This window comes from Schistocerca nitens, chromosome 5 (genome assembly GCF_023898315.1).
Source record: "Schistocerca nitens isolate TAMUIC-IGC-003100 chromosome 5, iqSchNite1.1, whole genome shotgun sequence".
In the NCBI taxonomy this organism is placed as follows: domain Eukaryota; kingdom Metazoa; phylum Arthropoda; class Insecta; order Orthoptera; family Acrididae; genus Schistocerca; species Schistocerca nitens.
This window is the reverse complement of record NC_064618.1, coordinates 280,381,785-280,406,807: the sequence shown is the minus strand read 5'-3', so window position 1 is coordinate 280,406,807 and position 25,023 is coordinate 280,381,785. Positions and strand designations below refer to the sequence as shown.

The 25,023-nt window shown below is 41.0% G+C and overlaps 1 protein-coding gene across 1 annotated transcript in view; it reads right to left on the bottom strand.

Moving 5' to 3' along the window:
* Positions 1 to 302: 302 nt before the first annotated feature.
* The window catches only part of LOC126259933 (venom serine carboxypeptidase), a 136,046-nt gene continuing 111,325 nt past the window's right edge, over positions 303 to 25,023 (bottom strand). The window contains exons 6-7 of the mRNA XM_049957025.1: positions 11,223 to 11,468; positions 303 to 804 (exon numbers count right to left, since the gene is read on the bottom strand). Coding sequence (XP_049812982.1) covers positions 502 to 804; positions 11,223 to 11,468 — 549 coding nt within the window. The 3' untranslated portion in view covers positions 303 to 501. The remainder of the gene's footprint in view (positions 805 to 11,222; positions 11,469 to 25,023) is intronic.

The following is a 25,023-nucleotide window of genomic DNA, read 5'->3' as shown; positions in this document are numbered from 1 at the left end:
TGAACACCAGCAAATAATAAAGGAAAACCTCCCTTACTTATCAGCAGTTTATCTTCTCTTTGAACACACTGTAGCTGAATGTATGTAATTCTGTTGTGTTTTGTGTCAGATATGTGTACTGACATCTGCAGTGTTGTACTGTAACTTATGGAAGATTTTTATATTTAAAATGAGTAATCTGTTAATGAAAGTTTAAAGTTTTGCTTTTGTCAAATGTTACGTTACTGCTTTATAAATTATGTATATACAGGCACAACTTTTGTCAAAACAATACCAAACTGCATGAATCTAAATAAAGAAACTTTTATAATCAGAGTGAAATTTAATTAAATTCAAGCTCTATGTACAATTATTACAGTATATGTGTTATTATGGCAGCATAACTGATATTAATGTTCTCTGATGACATATGACATAGAAACTGCCATTAGCTATAATGAAAACATATTTTTAAATTTGGTTTTCATGAAAATTTTCGCTCTTCATGAATGTTATTGCCACTTATTCGTGGAAAGGTTTTCCAGAAGTGAATCGATTGATAAGGTCCATTGCCCATTTAGGCTGATCTGTAGGAACCATATGACCTGCGTTTCTCACTAGCACTTCAGTCAGATTTCCTGCTGCCTTGGAATATCCAGCAATTTCACCATCTACAAGCCACTTCTGACGTGTAGCATTTCTGTATTCTTCTGCACCTCCCCACTTCAAAACCTGCAGGTAGCTTTCCGTAAGTGGATAGGCCACAATAATATCTAGCTGACCATTATATATCAACACACGATAGTGTCCAAGAAGTTGTTCTACCTAGAACAGGAATAGAAACATTGTAAATTAACAGTAAATTCAGAAACAAGTGAACTTCATGGAGCAATTTTGAACATAGGACTTGTACCTCATAAAGAACAAAATTAATGGAACTCAATGAAACAAAACATTTTTTGTTAACCTAAATACAGTGTACTCCCGATTATTCATGTACGAATTATCTGCTTTGCAGATTGTTCATGCATCTAAAACAAAAAAAGCAACATTTTTCTCTAGCAAACAGCAATAAACAACCTACCACATGACAATAAGTGCCTTTTTCATTGTTTAAATAACTGCATCAAAGCAATGGAGTAGTATTCTCATTGTCATCGGCCAGCCCGTTTCGCTTAAATAAAAAACAAACTCAGTTTTCTGATATTAATCAGCATGTAAGTGTTCACAAAGCATGTCCCAGCAAGACTTGACAAATTCTTGGACAATCTAAGCTCAAGACAACCTGACAAAGTTCACCATGAAACTAGAGCAAGATTGTCAGCTTCCGTTCCTGAATGTCCTGGTGAAGGGGAAGGCAGATGGCACCTTCAGGCACAGTGTGTCTCAAAAGCCAATACACACTGACTTTTATCTACTGGCTGACAGCTGCCCTCACCCCAGAACAGAAGACCAGTGTACTTAGAACACTGGTGCACTAAGCCAAGACACTTTCCAACTCTTACAGCTTGACAACATAATTATAAAATCTTCAGTGGGCACTCAACGACAACAGATATTTGTTCAGGGATATCTGCAAAGCAATACATTCACCCGGGGGCCTGAGGAACAAGAAGAGGAGACCAGGAGGGTAGCTTTTGTATGGTATGCAGGGACCATCTCTGCTAAGATCAGCAGAATCCTGAAGAAACATTAAATCAAAAGTGTGTTCTACAGGCCGACAAAATCAGGGCTCTTCTTGGAAGAGTCAAGGACGATCTGCGATTAAGAAAACCTGGTATTTATTTACCACACACCTTGTGAATGCAGTATGTCATATCAGTCAAACCACCAGAACAGTGGACATAAGATGTAAGAAACATCAGGGCAGGCCACAAGATGAACAATGGCAGAACACTGCCTGGAGCATGAACACACATGGATTGTGATAAAACCAGGATCCAGCCCAAACCCCCAGATTCTGGGATAGTGTCATCAATGAATCAGTTGAAATCACAATGGCAGAAAATCTAATCAATCAGGAAGCAGAATCCCAACTCAGCACTGCTTGGAATCCACTTCTGAAGTGCTATGGAAACACTGGAAAAAATGTTCCCAGGACAACTGCAGGCATAAATGACAGGTTCAGACCACATACGGACCATGAGGTGGTGGCCCATGCTGCAGGAGATTGCCACAGAGGGAGCGGATGAGATAGGGATCATCATCAACGTGAAAGCTCAGGACTGATCCTCACAGGAGCAGACATAATACAGAACAGCACGAGGCTGACACTACTGTGTGAGATGGCCGTAGTGGGTGCAGATGGTATAGTGAACATCTACAGCAATGTGAGATTACATGGAATGCACTTTATGGGTATGGACCAAACACGGAACACCAGGAGGCAGCCACCACCTCGGAGACACCCGCAGTGGGCGAAGACTGAATAGTGAACACCTAGAACAGTGTGCAAGCGTGCCTTGTTGCCATGGACCAAACAAAGAAGGGTCACAATCCAGAAAGGATGACAGACAGAACTCCAGGCACCAACCAGACATAAATATAGGACCTGGTCAGCCAGGCAGCCAGTATCAGGGAACACCTGATGAAGATGTCAAGTTGTTGTTGTTGTTGTCATCTCCAGTCCAAAGATTGGTTTGATGCAGCTCCTCACGCTACTCTATCCTGTGCAAGCCTCTTCATACCTGAGTAACTACTGCAACCTGCATCCCTCTGAGTATTTATCTCTGTTTCCCTCTATGATTTTGTATTCCCTTTCACCTGCTTCATTTACTGCATTTTTATATTTTCTCCTTCATAAATTAAATCCAATACACCTCTTGCATTATCCAAGGATTCCTACTACCTACTTGATCCTCTGCTGCCTTCACTATTTCATCTTTCAAAGCCATCCATTCTTCTTCTACTGTATTCCTTGCCCCTGTTCTTGTCAATTGTTCCGTAAAACTCCCTCTGAAATTCTCTACAACCTCTTGTTCTTTCAGTTTATCCAGGGCCTATCTCCTGAAATTTCTGCCTTTTTTTGCAGTTTCTTCAGTTTTAATCTACAGTTTATAACCAATAGATTGCGGTCAGAGTCTACATCTGCCCCGAGAAATGTCTTACAGTTTAAAAACTGATTCCGAAATCTCTGTCTTACGATGATATAAGCAATCTGAAGCATGTATCAAGGTCTCTTCCATGCATAAAACCTCCTTTGATGATTCTTAAACCAAGTTTCAGCTATGATTAAATTATGCTCTGTGCAAAAATTCTACCAGTTGACTTCCTCTTTCATTCCTTTCCCCCAATCCTTATTAACTTACTATTTCTCCTTCTGTTCCTCCCACGACTATTAAATTTTTGTCTCCTTTAACTAACTGAATAATTTCTTTTATCTCATCATATATTTCTTCAATCTCTTCATCATCTGTGGAGCTATTTGGCATATAAACTTTTACAATTGTAATGGGTGTGGGCTTTGTGTTTGTCTTGGCTACTACAATAGTGTGTTCACTATACTGTTCATAGCAGCTTGTCTGCATTCCTACTTTTTTAATGATTATTAAACCTACTCCTGCATTACCCCTATTTGATTTTGTTTTTATAACGCAATATTTACCCGGCCAGAAGTCCTGTTCCTACTGCCACCGAACTTCAGTAACTCCCACTATATCTAACTTCAACCTATCAATTTCCCTTTTGAAATTTTCTAACGTACCTGCCCGATTAAGGGATCTGACATTCTATGCTCCGATCCGATTGACAGCGGTTTTGTTTCTCCTGATAACATACAACTACTCAGTCCCTGCCCAGAGATCCAAATGGGGGACCTTTTTACCTCTAGAATATTTTACTCAAGATGGTGCCACTATCATTTAATCATACATTAGAGCTGTATTACCTCAGGAAAAATTATGTCTGTAGTTTCCCCTTGCTTTCAGCCATTTGCAGTACCAGCACAGCAAGGCCATTTTGGTTGATGTTAAAAGGCCAGGTCAGTCAATCATCCAGACTGTTGCACCTGCAACCTGCAACCTGCACCTGCAACCCCTTTTCAGGAGAGCTACACATTTGTATGGCCTCTCAACAGATACCCCTCCATTGTAGTTGCACCTACAGTATGGCTATCTGTATCACTTGAGGCAGGCAAGAATCCCTACCAACGACAAAGTCCATGGTTCATGGGGAGAGGGGGGAGGATGTCAAGTCTTCAGTCCTGAAACTGGTTTGATGCAGCTCTCCATGCTACTCTATCCTGTGCAAGCTTCTTCATCTCCCAGTACCTACTGCAGCCTACATCCTTCTGAATCTGCTTAGTGTATTCATCTCTTGGTCTCCCTCTATGATTTTTACCCTCTACGCTGCCCTCCAATACTAAATTGGTGATCCCTTGATGCCTCAGAACATGTCCTACCCACCGATCCCTTCTTCTAGTCAAGTTGTGCCACAAACTTCTCTTCTCCCCAATCCTATTCAATACCTCCTCATTAGTTATATGATCTACCCATCTAATCTTCAGCATTCTTCTGTAGCACCACATTTCAAAAGCTTCTATTCTCTTCTTGTCCAAACTAGTTATCGTCCATGTTTCACTTCCATACATGGCTACACTCCATACAAATACTTTCAGAAATGACTTCCTGACACTTAAATCTATACTCAATGTTAACAAATTTCTCTTCTTCAGAAATGCTTTCCTTGCCATTGCCAGTCTACATTTGATATCCTCTCTACTTCAACCATCATCAGTTATTTTGCTCCCCAGATAGCAAAACTCCTTTACTACTTTAAGTGTCTCATTTCCTAATCTAATTCCCTCAGCATCACCCGACTTAATTCGACTACATTCCATTATCTTCATTTTGCTTTTGTTGATGTTCATCTTATACCCTCCTTTCATGACACTGTCCATTCCGTTTAACTGCTCTTCCAAATCCTTTGCTGTCTCTGACAGAATTACAATGTCATCAGCGAACCTCAAAGTTTTTATTTCTTCTCCATGGATTTTAATACCTACTCCGAATTTTTCTTTTGTTTCCTTCACTGCTTGCTCAATGTAGACACTGAATAACATCGCAGATAGGCTACAACCCTGTCTCACTCCCTTCCCAACCACTGCTTCCCTTTCCTGTCCCTCGACTCGTATAACTGCCATCTGGTTTCTGTACAAATTGTAAATAGCCTTTTGCTCCCTGTATTTTACCCCTGTCACCTTCAGAATTTGAAAGAGAGTATTCCAGTCAACATTGTCAAAAGCTTTCTCTAAGTCTACAAATGCTATAAACGTAGGTTTGCCTTTTCTTAATCTAGCTTCTAAGATAAGTCGTAAGGTCAGTATTGCCTCACGTGTTCCAATATTTCTACGGAATCCAAACTGATCTTCCCTGAAGTCGGCTTCTACCAGTTTTTCCATTCGTCTGTAAAGAATTCGAGTTAGTATTTTGCATCTGTGACTTATTAAACTGATAGTTCGGTAATTTTCACATCTGTCAGCACCTGCTTTCTTTGGGATTGGAATTATTATATTCTTCTTGAAGTCTGAGGGTATTTTGCCTGTCTCATACATATTACTCACTAGATGGTAGAGTTTTGTCAGGACTGGCTCTCCCAAGGCCGTCAGTAGTTCTAATGGAATGTTGTCTACTCCCGGGGCCTTGTTTCGACTCGGGTCTTTCATTGCTCTATCAAACTCTTCACACAGTATCGTATCTACCATTTCATCTTCATCTACATCCTCTTCCATTTCCATAATATTGTCCTCAAGTACACTGCCCTTGTATAGACCCTCTATATACTCCTTCCACCTTTCTGCTTTCACTTCTTTGCTTAGAACTGGGTTTCCATCTGAGCTCTTGATATTCATACAAGTGGTTCTATTTTCTCCAAAGGTCTCTTTAATTTTCCTGTAGGCAGTAACTATCTTACCCCTAGTGAGATAAGCCTCTACATCCTTACATTTGTCCTCTAGCCATCCCTGCTTAGCCATTTTGCACTTCCTGTCGATCTCATTTTTGAAACGTTTGTATTCCTTTTTGCCTGCTTCATTTACTGCATTTTTATATTTTCTCCTTTCATCAATTAAATTCAATATTTCTTCTGTTACACAATGATTTCTACTAGCCCTCATCTTTTTACCTACTAGATCCTCTGCTGCCGTCACTACTTCATCTCTCAAAGCTACCCATTCTTCTTCTACTTTATTTCTTTCCCCCATTCCTGTCAATTGTTCCCTTATGCTCTCCCTGAAACTCTTTACAACCTCTGGTTCTTTCAGTTTATCCAGGTCCCATCTCCTTAAATTCCCACCTTTTTGCAGTTTCTTCAGTTTTAATCTACAGTGGTCAGAGTCCACATCTGCGCCTGGAAATGTCTTACAATTTAAGACCTGGTTCCTAAATCTCTGTCTTACCATTATATAATCTATCTGAAACCTGTCAGTATCTCCAGGCTTCTTCCATGTATACAACCTTCTTTTATGATTCTTGAACCAAGTGTTAGCTATGATCAAGTTGTACTCTGTGCAAAATTCTATCAGGCGGCTTCCTCTTTCATTTCTTAGCCCCAATCCATATTCACCTACTACGTTTCCTTGTCTCCCTTTTCCTACTATCAAGTTATGGCATCGAAATATCTTGTTAGGAAGATGCTGACTGCCAGCAGAACAGCCAGTCTCAAATGAGATGACAATGAATTGCTGGGAAAGTCTAAGAGATTTACAAGTTAAAAGACATTTGTAACAGAAATTAGAATTGATTGAGAGATTTGAGAAGGAGGAAACTGCTGCAAAATTAAGTGTTGCTTATGGTACTGGAATGCAGACTGTCCGAGACCTTAAAAGGAATAAGCAGAAAATACTGGAATTTGGCAGGAAATGCAATTCTAATTATGGACTATCTGCACAAACAAGTATGAAGAGATATACACTGGATGAATTAGATCCTACTTTTCTGCGATGGTTCAGCAAAACAAACGAGCAGAAGGTGTCACTGTTTTGGCATGATGTGTGCTGAAAAAATTAAATTTTTTCATGAAGCTATAGGGTTAGAGGAGACTTTGCTGCCTCATCTGGATGGCTAATCAGATTCAGACATCATGGGATCCACAAACTTAATGTGCAAGAAGAACAGCTTAGTTCAAATGTTGTGCAGCTGATTCCTTCTGGGAAGAGTTCTAGAAATTTGTGGAAGAAGAGAATTTCACACCAGACCAAATTTCTATATAGGAAATGTCTACCAACCAGAACCCTTGCTTTTAAGAGCAAAGTTTATTCTCTTAGATACATGTCATCTAAAAACTGCATTACAATTTTGTGCACCGCTAATACCTCTGGGAACCACAAAGGTAAACAACTAGTGATTGTGGTGGTGGTGAGGTGGGCGGTGGTGGTGGTGGAGGGGGAGGGGGAGCATCCAAGGTTATCACAGCTGAATAGCTCCCTGTCCATTATTACAACCTAAATGGAGCATTGATGGATAGTGAAATTTTCAAAAACTGGTTCGAAACACTTTTTGTACCATAAGTTCGGCAATTTCTAGAAGAGAAAGAATGGGCACAGCAGGCTGTTCTATTGCTTTATAATGCCCCTTCAAATCCTGATGAGAAGATTCTTGTATCTGATGATCTGATGGTTAACATCCGATGCACCAAGGCACAACAACATCGATAAATGGCACTACTGGATTGGTCTACTGAGAATGCTAGTTGATGAAGATGATTTGGTGGCATTCTGGAAGAATACCAGATTTCTGATGCCTGGCAGGAAATCAAGCCACATATGCTAGTTCGATCATCGAGGAAAATTCTCCCACATATAGAAGAAAATGATTTTCATAGTTTCAGGGATGAAGTAAAGATGACAGCACAAATAATGAATATGGCAATGGATTTAAGTGGTTTTGAAGATGTCGATAAAGAAAATTTGAATGAGTGACTGAAGATCTAAGCATATGAACTGGCTTCCCACACACTGAGACTGCTGATTCACAAAAAAAAGAAGAGAACACAGTGACCTTGTCCGTCATTGTACCACATTGCAATGTGTTTATACTCTTATAAATTAAGTGCGCCAGGGGGGGTTTCAGTACAATGACATTATTGCTGCAAGAAATTCAAAATGCCATGCAAAAAAATGTCAACTCCTCTCAGAAGCAGACTGAAATCACAGACAGGCCTACAGTACCTATGCACAGAACTTTGATAAACTTTCAAACAAAGAATATATGTTTAACGTTTTGGCAACCAAGCCCGAGCATAGGTAGGGCCACGGAACTGCTTCGAAACTACCACACCCGAGTATATGTTGGGTGGCTGTTGCACGCTGCTCACAGCCTATTAGCCATTCGGAAGCAGACTGGCTACTGTGGTAGTGCTGTGTGGAACACCTGCCTGTATGTACCTTGACTGCTACTCACCTCTGTTTTCTGGTTATAACACTATGTTAAAAGAAACGGCTAGACGTGCATAGCAGTTTCTATGACACGCTGCAGTATTGTGCATTGGTGTAGCCGTGAGTTTCAAACATTCTCATTACTGTTTGCCATTTATTGTTAATTTTTCTCTCAAATATCTGAGTGAGAAAGAAATTTTAGAAGCCTTAGAAGAAGAATTGGAAGATTCTGAGTCTTAGTGGGAAATATCTGAATGTGAAGAGAATGAATAGGATTCAGATACAGGTAAATAGCTGTCTAGTGCAGTTTTTCTTCAGTATTATTATTACAACTAATATTGCTCGAGTTGCTTCAGTTAGCAGAAAATTTATTTCTGTTCATCTCGTCTATCTTGCAGAGGAATCTGATGAGCCTGCATCTGTGCAGCCAGTGTTTACTGATCAAAGTACATCCTCTGCAACACAACCATTGGCTGCAGCACAGCTGTCTGCATCTCCAAAAAGGAGGCAACGAATTTCATGGAAAAAACCCACTGATGCCGAATTAGGTTGGAAATTTGCTGACGATCAGGCTACTGTGCCACAATTTGTAGAGAAAAGTGGAGTAATGGCCGCGGTTCATGAGAATTTCACTCCTCTCGATGTGTTTTTCATCTTTTTCACCGATTCCATAATGAAACACACAAAATCCACAACAAACAGATATGCGAAATCTGTTTATGACAAACTCAAAGCAGCTTCCAGGGTAAAGCCTCACAGTTTTTGTAATTCATGGGTGGGTGTAAAACTGCACAAAATTTGTTTTTGTGTGTCTTGTGAAAAAAAGAAAACAAAAACTAACAGATCACTGGTCTACCAACAATTTTATTTCAACCCCTTTTCTTGGTTCTATTATGGCCAGAAACAGATTCAAGATAATATTACCAAACCTGCATTTGAATGGCAATGCAACTTACATTCTGAAAAGTCAATCCCAGCATGAACCCCTGCATAAAATCAGGCCTATCCTGGATCATTTTTTATTAGAATCACAAAAATCATTTTACCCATCTGGAAATCTTACTATTGATGAAGGCATGTGTGGTTTTCATGGAAGAGTGGTATTTCGGGTTTACATAAAAAATAAATCTGACAAGTATGAAATCAAGATGTTTATTGTGTGCAATTCCAAAACTGATTATGTTCTTAGATTGGAGGTATATGCTAGGAAAGGAACACAAGACAACTCCATAATACTATTATTTGAGAGATTTCTAGCAGATTACCTGGGAAAAGGCCACACTGTTTATATGGACAGATTTTATAGTTCACCAGCAGTATTCAATTTTCTGTGGCAAGATAAAACGAAAGCACTCGGTACATGCATGACTAACCAGAAAGAACTACCAAATGAAATTGTTTCCAAAAAACTGAAAAGGTATGTGTGTGTCAATGAGGTGAAGTCTTCTGCTTTGTTTGAAGTGGAAAAACACAAGAGATGTACTATGCCTGTCCACTGTGCACAAAATGACCAGCTCTGACACATATGTTCATACAAAGTAAAATCAAAACCAGATGCCATTCTTGACTATAATATTAACAAAATGGGGGCTGACAGGAGTGATCACATGATTTCTTACTATGTATTTAGGAGGAAACAGATGAAGTGGTGGAAGAAATTATTCTTCCTTATGCTTATTAAGGGTGCAACAAATGCATTTGTCTTATACCAGGAAACCAGGACTCCTGCTCAAAGAAAGAGCTGCCATTTTTCCACTTTTATATGACAAATTGGTGAAGGACTGATTCACAAAGGTACAAATTTGGCACTAGACAATGTTCCTAGTGAAACTCACAGCAACATATTCTAGGACGACACTTTGCAGAAAAAATTCCAGCCACTGAGAAGGAGTGGCCAACTTGAGTGTGTAAAGTTTGCTTTGAGAAAACAAAAACATCTAGTGGTAAAGCAGCTAGGAAGGAAACCAGCTGGTGGTGTCCAGACTGCAATGTACCACTCTGCATGCCAGAATGCTTCGAAATCTTTCACACTGAAGCTAATTAACTGTGAATTTACACAAAACTAAAAAACATTTTTTTGTGAAATCAAAATCATACATTTTATGTTTGTTATTAATTTTGTCATCAATCAATGTAACTAAAATAAATGTTTAAAATAAACCTTAAAGACTGTTCTTTCATAATATGTTTTCTGTTTGAAGATATCTTAAACAGAAACGTGCCAGTGACATTTCAAAAAACGCTAAAAATGGCCGGTCCATCGGACCAAGAGTGTGTCTATGCTGCCAGTCCTCAAAGTGTTGGATATGTATCTATTATTCATGCATCTTCTCCCCATTACTCCGAATAATTGGGAGTATACTGTATATGCTTTAATAGTAACATGAATAAGTACATCTGCTGTTTCAGATGTTCGAGTTGTGGTAAACTTTAGATTTTAAACTATAGTTGACATGCAGATGGATGTACATCATATGCAATTAAAACATTAATTAGCAGGAAATATACAAGCTATGTAAGGGATAAGGCCCAGAAATAAAACCTTGGCAGGTGTACAAGCCATGAGGTGCAACCCCACCAGGACACTCGGGAGAAATAGATATATGCAATAACAAAATTATGTTTCAGAACCAGAGGTTCCTGGGTATATTCCATAACAAAAATTCTGATATGGTCTTCCAACCATTTCAGTTGTGCTACTGTCAGTTACCAGCTCATATTGCGTAATGTTAAATGGACGATAAAAATTTATTTGTATAGTAAAAAGGCCACAACACAGAAGAGTTTTTTCATAACAGACCCATTTTTTTATGGTCACAGGCTTTCACCAACCATTTATAAAGCGTCAAATCAAAACGAAAAGATTACTAACCCACGGTCTAACAGACTGCATGATATCTTCCTTAAGAAACACTTCAACCTTTGTGCCATCATTGTATGTCCGATTTCCAACATGGATAGCACGTCTTACTTTAGTTAGCTGCACGAATTCACCTATATCACCTCCATATTTTAGTGGTTTGTCACTAAGATAGTTGAAGTAGTTTAAGAATCCAGTCAAGTTGTAAAATAAAGTTCCCGTTGACAGCAAATCACCATTCAGCAGTGCATCAAATACCTGTCAACAAATTTTAAAAACATATTACATTCAAGCCACATGCAAATTACAAAACATTGCAAATGGTTAACTCTAATCCTTAGTTATAATAAATGATTTTCTCCAGTTAAATGAAGAGATATAACGTTCCTGTTACTGAGCAGCAGCAGCAACAGCAGGTACACATGCAAACAAAACACTTGTTTTACAAGATTCAAGTTTCTTCATCTTGTGAAAAAAAGAGTATGAAAAGAACTGGAGTACTCAGGCATTATGTAGAAACATTCACACATGAAGGTAGATTAAGAGCAACACATGAAGATGAGGGGAAAAAACAACAGTAACATACAAAAATCCAATAACTTTTGTTGCAAGGAATGTTTACAGAATGTACTGTTTTCATTTCCGTATCTCTCCAATTAAACTTTAACGGGACTATCATTTGAACAAAAATTTCATGAAGCCATGGACTTGTGATAGAAAAACATTAAATAAAACTACCTGCTTTTTCAATCTTGAGGTGTTTCAGTTCTTCCTTAGAGACTTCTTGTTACATCGTTCCATGTTTCACTCACTGTAGATCTACAGAACATGATTAATGAATTAAAAACTGACTGCAGAGCTGAGTAAGTCTGATGTGCAAAACCAAGTGCATAATGGGAGGAAAGCTTGCTGTGTTATTCATTAAATCGGCAATGCAATAAATGCTCAATCACAATGTTGTGATAATACACAAGTTGTAATTGTATTGTGGAATATGTTACTGTAAATGATGTATGTACATATCACATTTTGCAGGGGTAACATCATGTGGCTTGGTGGTTCAATTGTCAAGTGCAGGACTATGGATCCAGATTTCCAGGGTCTCATCCCGAATTAGTTCTAGAGTTTTTATTTGTCACTCATTACTTCTTTCACCTCTGTTAATGCTTGATAATATGAAAAATTGCTGAGATGCACTGTGGTTTGGAATCCATGTTAAACCTTAGGACCCTCTATACCTTGCATGATAAATCAGTAATGGTCTGAGTAAGGCAATGGTATTCCTTTGGTAGGATAGTAATGTGCTTAGTAAAGTGCTGTGCTTTAGCAGCAGGCTGGGTTAATAATGGCCAGCAACTTGTGTTAGCCAGTTTGATGTAGAAACAGTCAAAGTTGCAAGATTCAATTCTTTTTATTTAAATTATTACTAGTTTCATGTTACCTGAACTTATTTTTTAATCATCCTGAGAGACAGAAACTCAAAGGATATGTGTACCAGACAGACAAAAAAACCACTCTGGTGTTCAAATCAGACTTCAGGTCGATGAAAGCTCTTTATCTTATGTAGTAAAGATTTGTTCGTAACAGTCGATCCTGTGAGGACAAAAGAAAGCTGCTCCTGATGGTTCCCTAAAGATACAACATGTTTATTCATTTGAGGATGGAACTGAAGGAAATCCCATTTCTGACAGAAATGGGTTTGCTTCATGTCAGCTGTTGACTACACAAATGGAAAACTACAATCATCTAGCTCCATGCCTTTGTAAAGTAGTATTTCATCAATCAGTTACAGTCTGCAGCATTTCTATAATATGAAGTTATACTGCAAAAAACCTTCAACATTTTACTAATAAAATTAGCTGTTTTTAATACAAACACATTTGTGTTTACTAATTTAGGACTATCAGTCACCTCAAGGTGCTATAAAACATAGTTCTGCCATTTCCAATATTTTAAAAGAGGACCATAACTTTATTGCACCTGTCTTGCACAAAGACAACTTTCATGTCACTTTAGCTACACTTTTGATTGCATCTCCGAAGGAAAACTCCAACTGAACATCTCTCTTGATTAGTGCATAAAATACATGAATTTTAACTGCACTAAAAAGTCTATGTCCACAAGGAACAGCACACCAAAGATCATGGGCAGTATCCCTGCAATCTGTACTCCTCACACAGTAGCATTCCTATTCAAACAATGTATTTCCTTTTGAATGGTGTCTACGGACAAGCCAGTTTTTTTTTTGTATCTTTCTTAATTTTCTGTTGTGAGGGGCGACTTTTATGTTCACAACAAGACCAAGATGATTGCCCTACTGAATCTCTGAGCAAATTTATTAGTTATATTTAACATAAAATTTCAATGAGAGTAACAAGAACAGCACTCCTTCAGTCACATTTCAGCCTTGGTTTATTTTGTTCTTATCCCTGAGGTTAAAATGACGAACCATAACCCTATTAGTGAAAGAAAAGGAAGGAAGATTAGGATTTATATTCAGTCAATGACTAGATCTTCAGAAATGTGCACAAGCTTGGGTTAGGGAAGAAGTGTGAACGACATCTGCCACACCCATTCAAAGGAACCAACTCAGCTTTCACCTTTAGTGAATTAAAGAAATTGCTGGAAGGCTAAATCTGGATCTAGATGGCTAATTCCTCTTAAATAAAAGCCCAATGCCTTACCACTGGGCTATCCGTGTCACAACAGTGACTTACATGTTCTACAGTTCAAATTTATTCTATGATTGTGTGTGTCATATGTGTAATGGAAAAACATATATTGTATTTGCATTCTGACAGCTGTCACCCCTTTGACAGCAAAAAATTGTCCCCATTTAGCCTGTGCACCCATGCATGGTGTATTTGTAGTGATAATGATTCCCTTGCCCAGTATGATGTTTGTTTGTTTTGTTTTAGGGCGCAAAAAAAAGTAGGGTCATAAGCGACCACAGCAGAACTGTAGAACACAATGACGAAGAGAGGAGTTAAAAATGATTACGTGTTAATCCCAACTGACAGAAGAGAAGACAGCTAAAAACAGGGATGTGGAGAAAGGTCTATAAAATACACCATAGAGACACAGAGGTGGTCTCCGCCATATTGCTAAGACACATAAAAAGTAAAACATGGTCTACAGCCCACTCATTGTTTGCCAAAATGACCGGTAACTCAGATGGCAAGCACAAACGAGAAAAGTAAGTGATTAAAAAAGGAAATTCGGTCAGAAAATGGAAGACAGTCAAAAGTTGGGCACAATGTGCACCACTTAACAAATGGAGTTGGCTAGAAGACAGTTCCCAATATGCAACCTACCGTATTTACTCGAATTTAAGCCGCACTTTTTTTCCGGTTTTTGTAATCCAAAAAACCGCCTGCGGCTTAGAATCGAGTGCAAAGCAAGCGGAAGTTCTGAAAAATGTTGGTAGGTGCCGCCACAACTAACTTCTGCCGTCGAATATATGTAGCGCTACACGGGCATGCTTTGTAGGCACAGAGATAAATACTGGCGCCAAAACCTCTGCGTCAGTAAATAAATTAAAAAAAAAAAAAAGTGGAAGACGAGCTTTTTTTTCTCCGCCCCCAGTTTCGACCACTGCATTTTCATACATTATCCAACGAAGTAAATACAAATTCCGTATTGTTCATCTTCGAAAGTAGCAGAATTTCAATGTACTACGAAAATCCGACTGGCAAGACTGTTGCTAATAGGAACCTGATGAAATGTGAATCACATGCAGTATTCTCTTCACCATAAGAATAATACGAATATAAACATTTTGCCATGTATTCTTTCGTGTTTGCTGCTATCTCATTTAAATCCTGTCTGCCTAATAAACTACGAAACTAGAGTGAGACAACAGCAAACGCGGAAGAATATACATATCATGTCATGTTTATATTCGTATTATTCTTATGCCTAATAGTGATAGTCAGAAATGAAGCACGGCAACTGACTAGATTTTTAAATCTAAAATGACTAATTTCTGTGCAGAATTTGATGTACTAAAGAAGCGGCCGCAAAGATTTTCAAACGGAGAAAAATTTTCGCCTCACTCTCGTTCAGAACATGTTCTATCATACGCAGTCTATTATTTGGTTCTTGTTGATCATTATCAAAGAAAGCAGCAGTGTAAGTAACAACAAGTAGCAGTCACTTGCCATTGTTTCGCTAATGAGACAATTTCTCTCTTTTTTTAATAGTAAGCGGCGGTAGCGCGCACAAAAGCAAGCCATGCCGCGGGCGGCGACAGGACGTAAACACGCACTATCAAAATGCGACAAACAATGCATGACGCAGTACAGTAATGCATTTTCAGCATAGAGTGACGTAAACACCTATAACAAAGAAAACGGCACATATCAGATCAAAGCAAAATAAGCAATCGATTCAAACGAGACGAAGCACGTGAAAAAGGAAGGGTACCCGTATAAATACGGATGGAGCGCGTGACGCATAGCAATGGCTACCTTACCTGCTAAGCTTACGACTCTAACCAAACTATTGTAGCTGTATCGTCTTTCATTCGACCTAAATTGTGTCTCGTATGACAATGGACCAACTTTGTTTCGATTTGAAGGTGTGGCCTAAAACTTTTCTCTCCCCTTGAATTTCGAGTCTCAAATTTCACGTGCGGCTTAGATTCGGGAATTTTTTTTCCTTGATTTCGAGTCTCATTTTTCAGATGCGGCTTAGATTCGAGTGCGGCTTAGATTCGAGTAAATACGGTAGCTAAAATGATCTCCTCACAGCAAGAGTGAGAGGTGGTCATCAAAGCCACTGGGAGAGGCTTAATAACATGGAGCTTGATCCCATGAAGGCACTCCACCTGCTGACAGATGGAAACACAGAGATCGTTAGAGGTAATGTAAGAACTAGTGGGTTGACATACAAGGACTGCAGCCTTGGCAGCAGTGTCAGTGGCCTCATTTCCTGTCAGCCTGACGTGACCAGGAACCCACAAAACTCACAGTGTCTCCATCAAGAAAGGGATGGGCTGTGTACGGCACACAGAAGCTTTACAGGGCACAGAGAGTCAGAGCAGATGTTGCAAATTTACAAGCCTATGTAACCAGATACTGTGTGGCCTGATGCAGGGCGTAGAGTTCTGCTGTAAATACTGGGCAAGTTCCAGAATCAGATACTGAAAAACTGTCTGCGCCAATGACGAAGGCACACCCGACACCATGATCTGTCCGAGAGCAATCAGTGTACACAAAGGTACAATCGCAAAGTTCCATGCAAAGATTGTGAACTGAAGGTGATAGAGTGAGGCTGAAGTAGTGTCCTTAGGGATCGATTGAAGGCCAAGGTGAACACGGGCTGCCGCACGAAGCCAAGATGGGGAAGTTTACACCCAACGGGAAGGTTGCAGGTAGCATGAAGTTAAGTTGCTGGAGCAAGAGCTGAAAGCGAACTCCAAGAGGTAACAGAGAAGAGGGACACGCCCCATACTGGAAATCAAAGGAGTTATTGGAGGAGGAGGCCAGGTGGCCACGCACAGCAGATGGACGGCATGCATATCTCCTGAGGAGAAAGTCATGGCAGTAGGACAGCAGTAGTTCTGCAGCTGCTGCATACAGACTCTCAACCAGGCTAGGGTAAAAAGTGCCAGTGGCCAAATGGATAGTATTAAGATGGTGTAAGAGGGACAAACGTGCAGATGCGTAAACAAAACAATCATAGTCTAGTTTCAAACTGACAAGGGACTGGTACAAATGGAGGAAGGTGGTTCAATCTGCTTCCCAGGAAGTACTACTGAGGACACTTAAGACATTGAGGAACTGCATACAGCAGGCTTCCAGGTGACACACATGGGAGGACCAAGAAAGTTTCCTATCAAGAGCCCCAGAAATTTAATAGTTTCAATGAACGAAAGAGCAACAGGCCCAAGATGTAAAGATGGTGGAAGAAACTAATTGTGCCCGCACAAATTCATACAAATGGTTTTGTCAGTGAAAAAACGAAAGCCAGTGTCAATTCTCCATGAGTAAAGATGATAGAGATATCACAGAAGATGCTGCTCAATGAGAGACGTCCGTGGAGAACTGCAATAGATGAAAAAATCGTCAATGAAAAGGGAGCCAGAGATGCCTGGCAGAGACTGGCCATTATTGGGTTAATGGCAATAACAAAGAGGATGATGCTCAGGACGGAAGCCTGAGGTGCAACGTTTTCCTGGATAAAGGTTTCCAACAAGACAGAACCCACAAGTACCTTGAAAACTCTGTCTTTTAAAAATTCCTGAAAGAAACAGGGCAGGCGGCCACGAAAGCCCCATGTGTAGAGAGTACACGAGGATACCAGTCCTCCAGCATGTCTCACATGCTTTCTCCAAATCGACAAACATGGCCAAAGTCTGGGATTTCCATAGAAAACCATTCATGACATGAGTGATAAAGTCATGAGATTGAAAACTGTAGAATGGCGCCCTCGAAATCCACACTGTGCAGTGGTTAGTAAATTGCGAGACTCAAGCTACCATATCAGTCGGGAATGAATCATATATTTCATAACCTCGCAAACACAGCTGGTGAGACAAATGGGGGGGGGGGGGTAGCTAGAATGAAGGGGTGTTTGTCCTTAATGGACTTAGGTATGGTTATAACAGTGGCTTCATTCCAGCATCTGGGAAATGTGCCCTCTGCCCAGATGCTGTTGTATGTGCCCGCAAGAGAAAGGTGCTGCAACATTTGACTGTGAACATCATCTGGTCCTGGGGCAGTGGATCGGGATTCGGGATGAAGTGACAGCATGATCTAGTTCCCCCATAGTTACGGCGGCATTATAGCACTCATGATTCTGAGAAGAGACGGGTATCATCCGAGCCGCCTCTGCTCATTTCTAATGGAGGAAAGCAGGAGCTTGAAGTCTCCACAAAATGGCGGACCAAGGTGTTGGAGATAGCAATAGGGCCTTGGACCCAGAGAGCCGTTAGAGGTTGGCTCACACAACAGAAGAGGGACTGGAACTGTTGAAGAGCTAGTGAATGAAATCTGGCTAGCTTTTTTGCTATCCCAAAGAATGCGACAACACTATGCACGCTACTGTTTATAAAGAATGTAGTTTGCCATCGTAGGATGATGGTAAAAACAGAGAGCATGTCTCGGTGTGCGAAATGTGTCATGGCATGCCTCTGTCCACCAAGGGACCGGGACACGCTGCAGTAATGAGGAAGTGTGAGCTACGGAACATTCTGCGGTGCAAGGAGAACATTTGTAAGATATTCTACATGGTCATCACAACTGGGGAAATGCTATTCATCGAAGGTCGCCAGGGTGGAGTAAAGCCTCCGGTCGGCCTTAGTAAGCTGTGCATGTAGGTGGGGTAGGAGTCAGCAAATCGATAGCATATGGGAAATGGTCACTCGAGTATGTGTCAGAGAGAATGGACCACTCGAGATGATGGGCCTGCTAGGCAGTGCAGAAGGATAGGTCCAAATGAGAATAGGTGTGCTAGAGTTAAGGCAGAAGAGGTTAAGTTGATTGAGAAGGTCAGCCACAAGGGCACCTCTCCGACAGGTTCTGGGAGAGCCCCAAAGGGGATAGTGCACATCAAAGTCGCCGAGCGGTAGAAAGAGGTGAGTTAGCTGCTAAATAAGCTGGAGGAAGTCTGCCCTGGTGACATCGAATGATGGAGGGACAAAGGGAAAAGTTCAATTGAGAAAGGGAAAGGTGAACTGCAACAGCTTGAAGGCAGGTAGTCAGGGAGATGGGTTGACTATCAACATCATTCCGTATGAGCAGCATTACTCCCCCATGAGTTGGAATGCTGTCCTCATGGGGGAAGTTGGTTGGTTTGGGGAAGGAGACCAGACAGCGAGGTCATCGGTCGCATCGGATTAGGGAAGGATGGGGAAGGAAGTCGGCCGTGCCCTTTGACATGGGGGAAGGTCAAAATGAACCCGGAAGAAATGTGAGAGCTCAAAGCAGTCATGAGGATGAAATTTTGTTTTCTGAAGGCAGAGAACAAATGGACGCTGTGACTCTAAAAGCAGCCATAAATCCTCTTTGTTGAGCAAAGACCACAAATTTTCCATTAGAGGAGAGTCATAACGAGGAAAATATGAAGGCATGTCACCTCGACAGCTGCTGAGTGCCAGCCTTCAAAGACTCGCTGCTACAGGGCACAGAGGCAGGAGGATCCTTCTACACAAGATCTACAGAAGCATCAGCATTCTCCTTCTGTCAGCCTGGGGTGCCCTGGGCAGAAAAATGATTGGTGGTGCACACCAGCAACATGGAAGTTGGCCGGGTGAGGCTATCATGTAGCGACATCGTGTCAAAGAGGATCTTCGAGTCGGCGAAGGAGAAGACCGTTTGCCTTTGACTTCTTGGAGCCTTTCCAGCTGACAGAGGAAGACTCAGATATTGGATGGCTCGAGGGATGCAGGAAGTCTTCATGGAAGTATTCCTTCTGTCCTTTCCGGCTCACCGACTGTGTAACTGGTGACTTCGCCCCATGAGGCCAAAGTTTGGTGGCATGTTACACAGCTGGAGAAGGAGATGGGGACACTACCATGATGCTGGGCGATTTCACAAACACGGTACTAAATTTGAGGCTGCTGGGCCATGTCCTTCATGGAGTGAAATGTAGCGAGAACAGTACTGTAGGTGCCAGATGGTAGAATTCAAACTAGCCAATAACTTGCAAGCGACCAGGTAAGGCACTTTTTCCTTCACTCAGATTTCCTGGACAGCCCTCTCATTGAGATACATGGAAAAATCACAAGGGGAGGTGGCATGGTCACCATTGCAGTTGATACAGCGGGGAGAAGGAAGTGGACACTTGCCCTCATGAGCATCTCTTCCACAGGTTATACATTTGGCTGGGTGTCGACAGGACTTTTGAGTGTGGTTGTAATGATGATACTGGTAGCAGCACGTAAGGTTCGGAACATACGGTTTTACTGTGATAACTTCATAGCCTGCTTTGATCTTGGATGGAAGCACTACTCTATCAAGGGCGAGAAAAAGAGTGCATGTGGACACTAAGCATGCATGTATCATTTTCATGACCTGATGGACTGCAACGACACCCTGATCAGAGAGGTTGGGGATTTCTGCCTCGGTCAGAATGCTGAGCAGCCTAATGTCAATAACACCAAGGGAAGAATTCAGCATTCTATGGGCCTCGACATGTACAGGGCCATGGAGGAGCGAAGATGCAAGCAGCAGTTGTTTGCTTGAGCAGGCTACTTCTGATTCTCAAGCACAAGTGCCATTGCAGAAACGAGAGCAGGATTACACAGGGTCAGCAATTGCATCAACACCTTTCTGAATAATGAACAGATTTACAGTAGCGAAGGACTGACCGTCTTCAGTACATGAAACCATGAGGAACGGTGGTGCACCTGGTAGGGGCTTTGAATCATTATCCCCATTCTGTTTGTTTCATAGCCCCTGACTATGAAGGTAATTGGCTCATTGCAAGAAAATCTCCCACGATTGCCAGCGTCTCTGATGGTGCGCTCCTTCCAACTGGTGGGCCCCTTCATACAGGGGTGCACACACCTTCGGTGATTGTTCACACCTCCTGAACACCTGACAGAGGGACCAATTGGCAATTTGGGAAGGTAGTAGCTCAGGTAATCACCCCTCCCTGGGCCTGGCCTGTACCAGGGGGTACGTGCGAGAAACGTACCTGTCGACCCGGGGCTGAGAATTATGCATTACTCAGTCACCTGTTACACATCAGACGCATGGGCCAGCCTTCAGGAGTGCACAGGGAGGAAGAAGAAAAAGAGGAACTTCAAATGCTGAAGCTGAGGAAGAATAGGTGAAGATGAATGAAGAAAGAAAAAAGTAATGAAAAACAGGGGAGAATATTCTGATACTGACTGCCGAAATTCAGAATAAATTTCGAAAAACAGCCCTGACATGTTTCCCCCAAGGGAGGGAAGAAAGAACAGCAAGAGGATCGACATCCAGTGTGGAAGGGAAAAGATGCTGCAAAGGCTGGGGCTCCATGGTAGCCAAACATGAACCCACCAAAAAGCAGCAAGCCCTCTAGAGGGACCCAGTTGGATGATATCCCATGAAGGTCTTTACAGACAGGCATTATTCCATAAACATTGTCTGCAAACTGATTTTCCACACCCTATTCTCATACGCAGTTAATTGTGCCTCCACCTCCAAGAACCAGCTGCAAAGAAGTGCACCTGTTATCACCCAGTGTCATCCCTGACTGGAGCAACTGAACCACATTCTTCGGCATGGCTTCAGCTACAAACAATCATGTCCACAATCATTCCCACCCCTCATAAAGTGGTATTCCACCACCCACTCACCCACCATCCCTTTGCCACTACTTCTCCCAACTCTTTGCCACAGAGGTAAGATCCCTGTAGCAGACCCCAGTGCAAGGCCTACCCATTTCACTCACACAGTAAATCCTACTCTAGTCCTGTAACAGGTTTATTCTATCCCATCAGAGGCAGGGTCATATGTGAAAGCAAGCATGTCATATACCAGTTCTGAAATTTCTGCACAGCATGACCACCAACCAGCCTTCAGCCAGAATAAATGGCCACTGCCTAACTGTGGCCAAGAAGAGAGCTGACCACTGTTGGCACGACACGCTGCTGAGTACAACTTGTTCAATTTAATGGCTACTTTGCAACTTTTGCCATCTGGATTCAAATCTTCAGTGGAGGGGAGGAGGAATGAAAATGATGCCAATTGTCAAAGTGTAATTACTGCTGCTTCTTAGTTGGCTTTATATTTACCGAGGTGTGAAGCTGGCATTCGGTGAGACTGAGGTCAGTGTCAAAGAAGGCGCCACTAAATTTCAAATTAACTGTAAATGTGATAAAGAGATTAAATGATTCCAACAGTTCAGTCTTATTATGGATCCTGATTTAAAAATACAATTAGTGTGTTGAATCCAAGTAGAGGCTGACATTGGATGGATTCAGAACAGCAGACCCAGCATGTTCATGTGCTCTCTCTCTCTCTCTCTCTCTCTCTCTCTCTCTCTCTCTCTCCCCTCCCCCCCCCCCCTCTCTAAACACATTAATAATAGTAAATCTTTTCCAAAACTAACTTATACCAGTGAAGGATGGATAACAGGACTTTGCACCAAGTTCCTGTACTTTTTGCAAAACTCTGCATTTATTATTTCACTATTGGCCAACTTTGGAAGCCATTTACAAGTGAAGCTCTTGTAAAAGACTGAATGTGCAACAAAAATCATGTAACATGTAGGTTGTCCATTACATAGAGTATATAGATGCAATAAAACAATAAATCACCTATCAAATATCTAATGTCTCACAAGCAAGACGTTTGATGTTTTGAATTATTTCTGGTACACATTTACTACAATATACATGTTAGTTTCACATGAAAATTGCTTCAAAAGCTGCAACTACACAGAAGCAGTAGAGGTATAATACAGCCAATTTCCTGCAGATAGTATACATCATTAGAAAATGGATTTATCCTTCAATAGATCTCTAATGGCTTTGGAACCTAATTTAAGAAAACTGTGCATTCAGATATTCCATTTCATGACAGACAAAAGTAACCTAACTGAGTGCATGTTTTAGTTTATTTTTTAAGACAGTTCACATCCAGTGCTTCAAGCACTGCAGAAAGAACATCATTTCCATGTCATTTATAATTTAAAAACTCAATTGCTTAATATATTTGCTTATTAATTTGTATCACAAAGAGAAATAAATGTTGCATTTGGACCTCAACATGTAAACAATTTTTACTGTCCTGGTAAAATGGTTCATCCAACCAGCAAGAACACTACACCAGTGAATACAGTTCAAACTGAATGCGGCATATCACATTGTTGTTGTTGTGGTCTTCAGTCCTGAGACTTGTTTGATGCAGCTCTCCATGCTACTCTATCCTGTGCAAGCTTCTTCATCTCCCAGTACCTACTGCAGCCTACATCCTTCTGAATCTGCTTAGTGTATTCATCTCTTGGTCTCCCTCTACGATTTTTACCCTCCACGCTGCCCTCCAGTATTAAATTGGTGATCCCTTGATGCCTCAGAAAATGTCCTACCAACCAATCCCTTCTTCTAGTCAAGTTGTGCCACAAATTCCTCTTCTCCCCAATTCTATTCAATACCTCCTCATTAGTTATGTGATCTACCCATCTAATCTTCAGCATTCTTCTGTAGCACCACATTTCAAAAGCTTCTATTCTCTTCTTGTCCAAACTATTTATCGTCCATGTTTCACTTCCATACATGGCTACACTCCATACAAATACTTTCAGAAAAGACTTCCTGGCACTTAAATCTATACTCGATGTTAACAAATTTCTCTTCTTCAGAAACGCTTTCCTTGCCATTGCCAGTCTACATTTTATATCCTCTCTAATTCGACCATCATCAGTTATTTTGCTCCCCAAATAGCAAAACTCCTTTACTACTTTAAGTGTCTCATTTCCTAATCTAATTCCCTCAGCAGCACCCGATTTAATTCGACTACATTCCATTATCCTCGTTTTGCTTTTGTTGATGTTCATCTTATACCCTCCTTTCATGACACTGTCCATTCCGTTCAACTGCTCTTCCAAATCCTTTGCTGTCTCTGACAGAATTACAATGTCATTGGTGAACCTCAAAGTTTTTATTTCTTCTCCATGGATTTTAATACCTACTCCGAATCTTTCTTTTGTTTCCTTTACTGATTGCTCAATATACATATTAAATAACACTGGGGAGAGGCTACAACCCTGTCTCACTCCCTTCCCAACCACTGCTTCCCTTTCCTGTCCCTCGACTCGTATAACTGCCATCTGGTTTCTGTACAAATTGTAAATAGCCTTTCGCTCCCTGTATTTTATCCCTGCCACCTTCAGAATTTGAAAGAGAGTATTCCAATCAACATTGTCAAAAGCTTTCTCTAAGTCTACAAATGCTATAAACATAGGTTTGCCTTTTCTTAATCTAGCTTCTAAGATAAGTCTGAGGGTCAGTACTGCCTCACATGTTCCAATATTTCTATAGAATCCAAACTGATCTTCCCCAAGGTCAGCTTCTACCAGTTTTTCCATTCGTCTGTAAAGAATTCGCGTTAGTATTTTGCAGCTGTGACTCATTAAACTGATAGTTCGGTAATTTTCACATCTGTCAACACCTGCTTTCTTTGAGATTGGAATTATTATATTCTTCCAGAATGAGATTTTCACTCTGCAGCGGAGTGTGTGCTGATATGAAACTTCCTGGCAGATTAAAACTGTGTGCCCGACCGAGACTCGAACTCGGGACCTTTGCAAAGGTCCCGAGTTCGAGTCTCGGTCAGGCACACAGTTTTAATCTGCCAGGAAGTTATTATATTCTTCTTGAAGTCTGAGGGTATTTCGCCTGTCTCATACATTTTGCTCACCAGATGGTAGAGTTTTGCCAGGACTGGATCTCCCAAGGCTGTCAGTAGTTCTAATGGAATGTTGTCTACTCCCGGGGCCTTGTTACGACTTAGGTCTATCAGCGCTCTGTCAAACTCTTCACACAGTATCATGTCACCCATTTCATCTTCATCCACATCATCTTCCATTTCTATAATATTGCCCTGAAGTACATCACCCTTGTATAGACACTATATATGCCTTCCACCTTTCTGCTTTCCCTTCTTTGCTTAGAACTGGGTTTCCATCTGAGTTCTTGATATTCAAGCAAGTGGTTCTCTTTTCTCCAAAGATCTCTCTAATTTTCCTGTAGGCAGTTCTTACCCCTAGTGAGATAAGCCTCTACATCCTTACATTTGTCCTCTTGCCATGCCTGCTTAGCCATTTTGCTCTTCTTGTCAATCTCATTTTTGAGACGTTTGTATTCCTTTTTGTCTGCTTC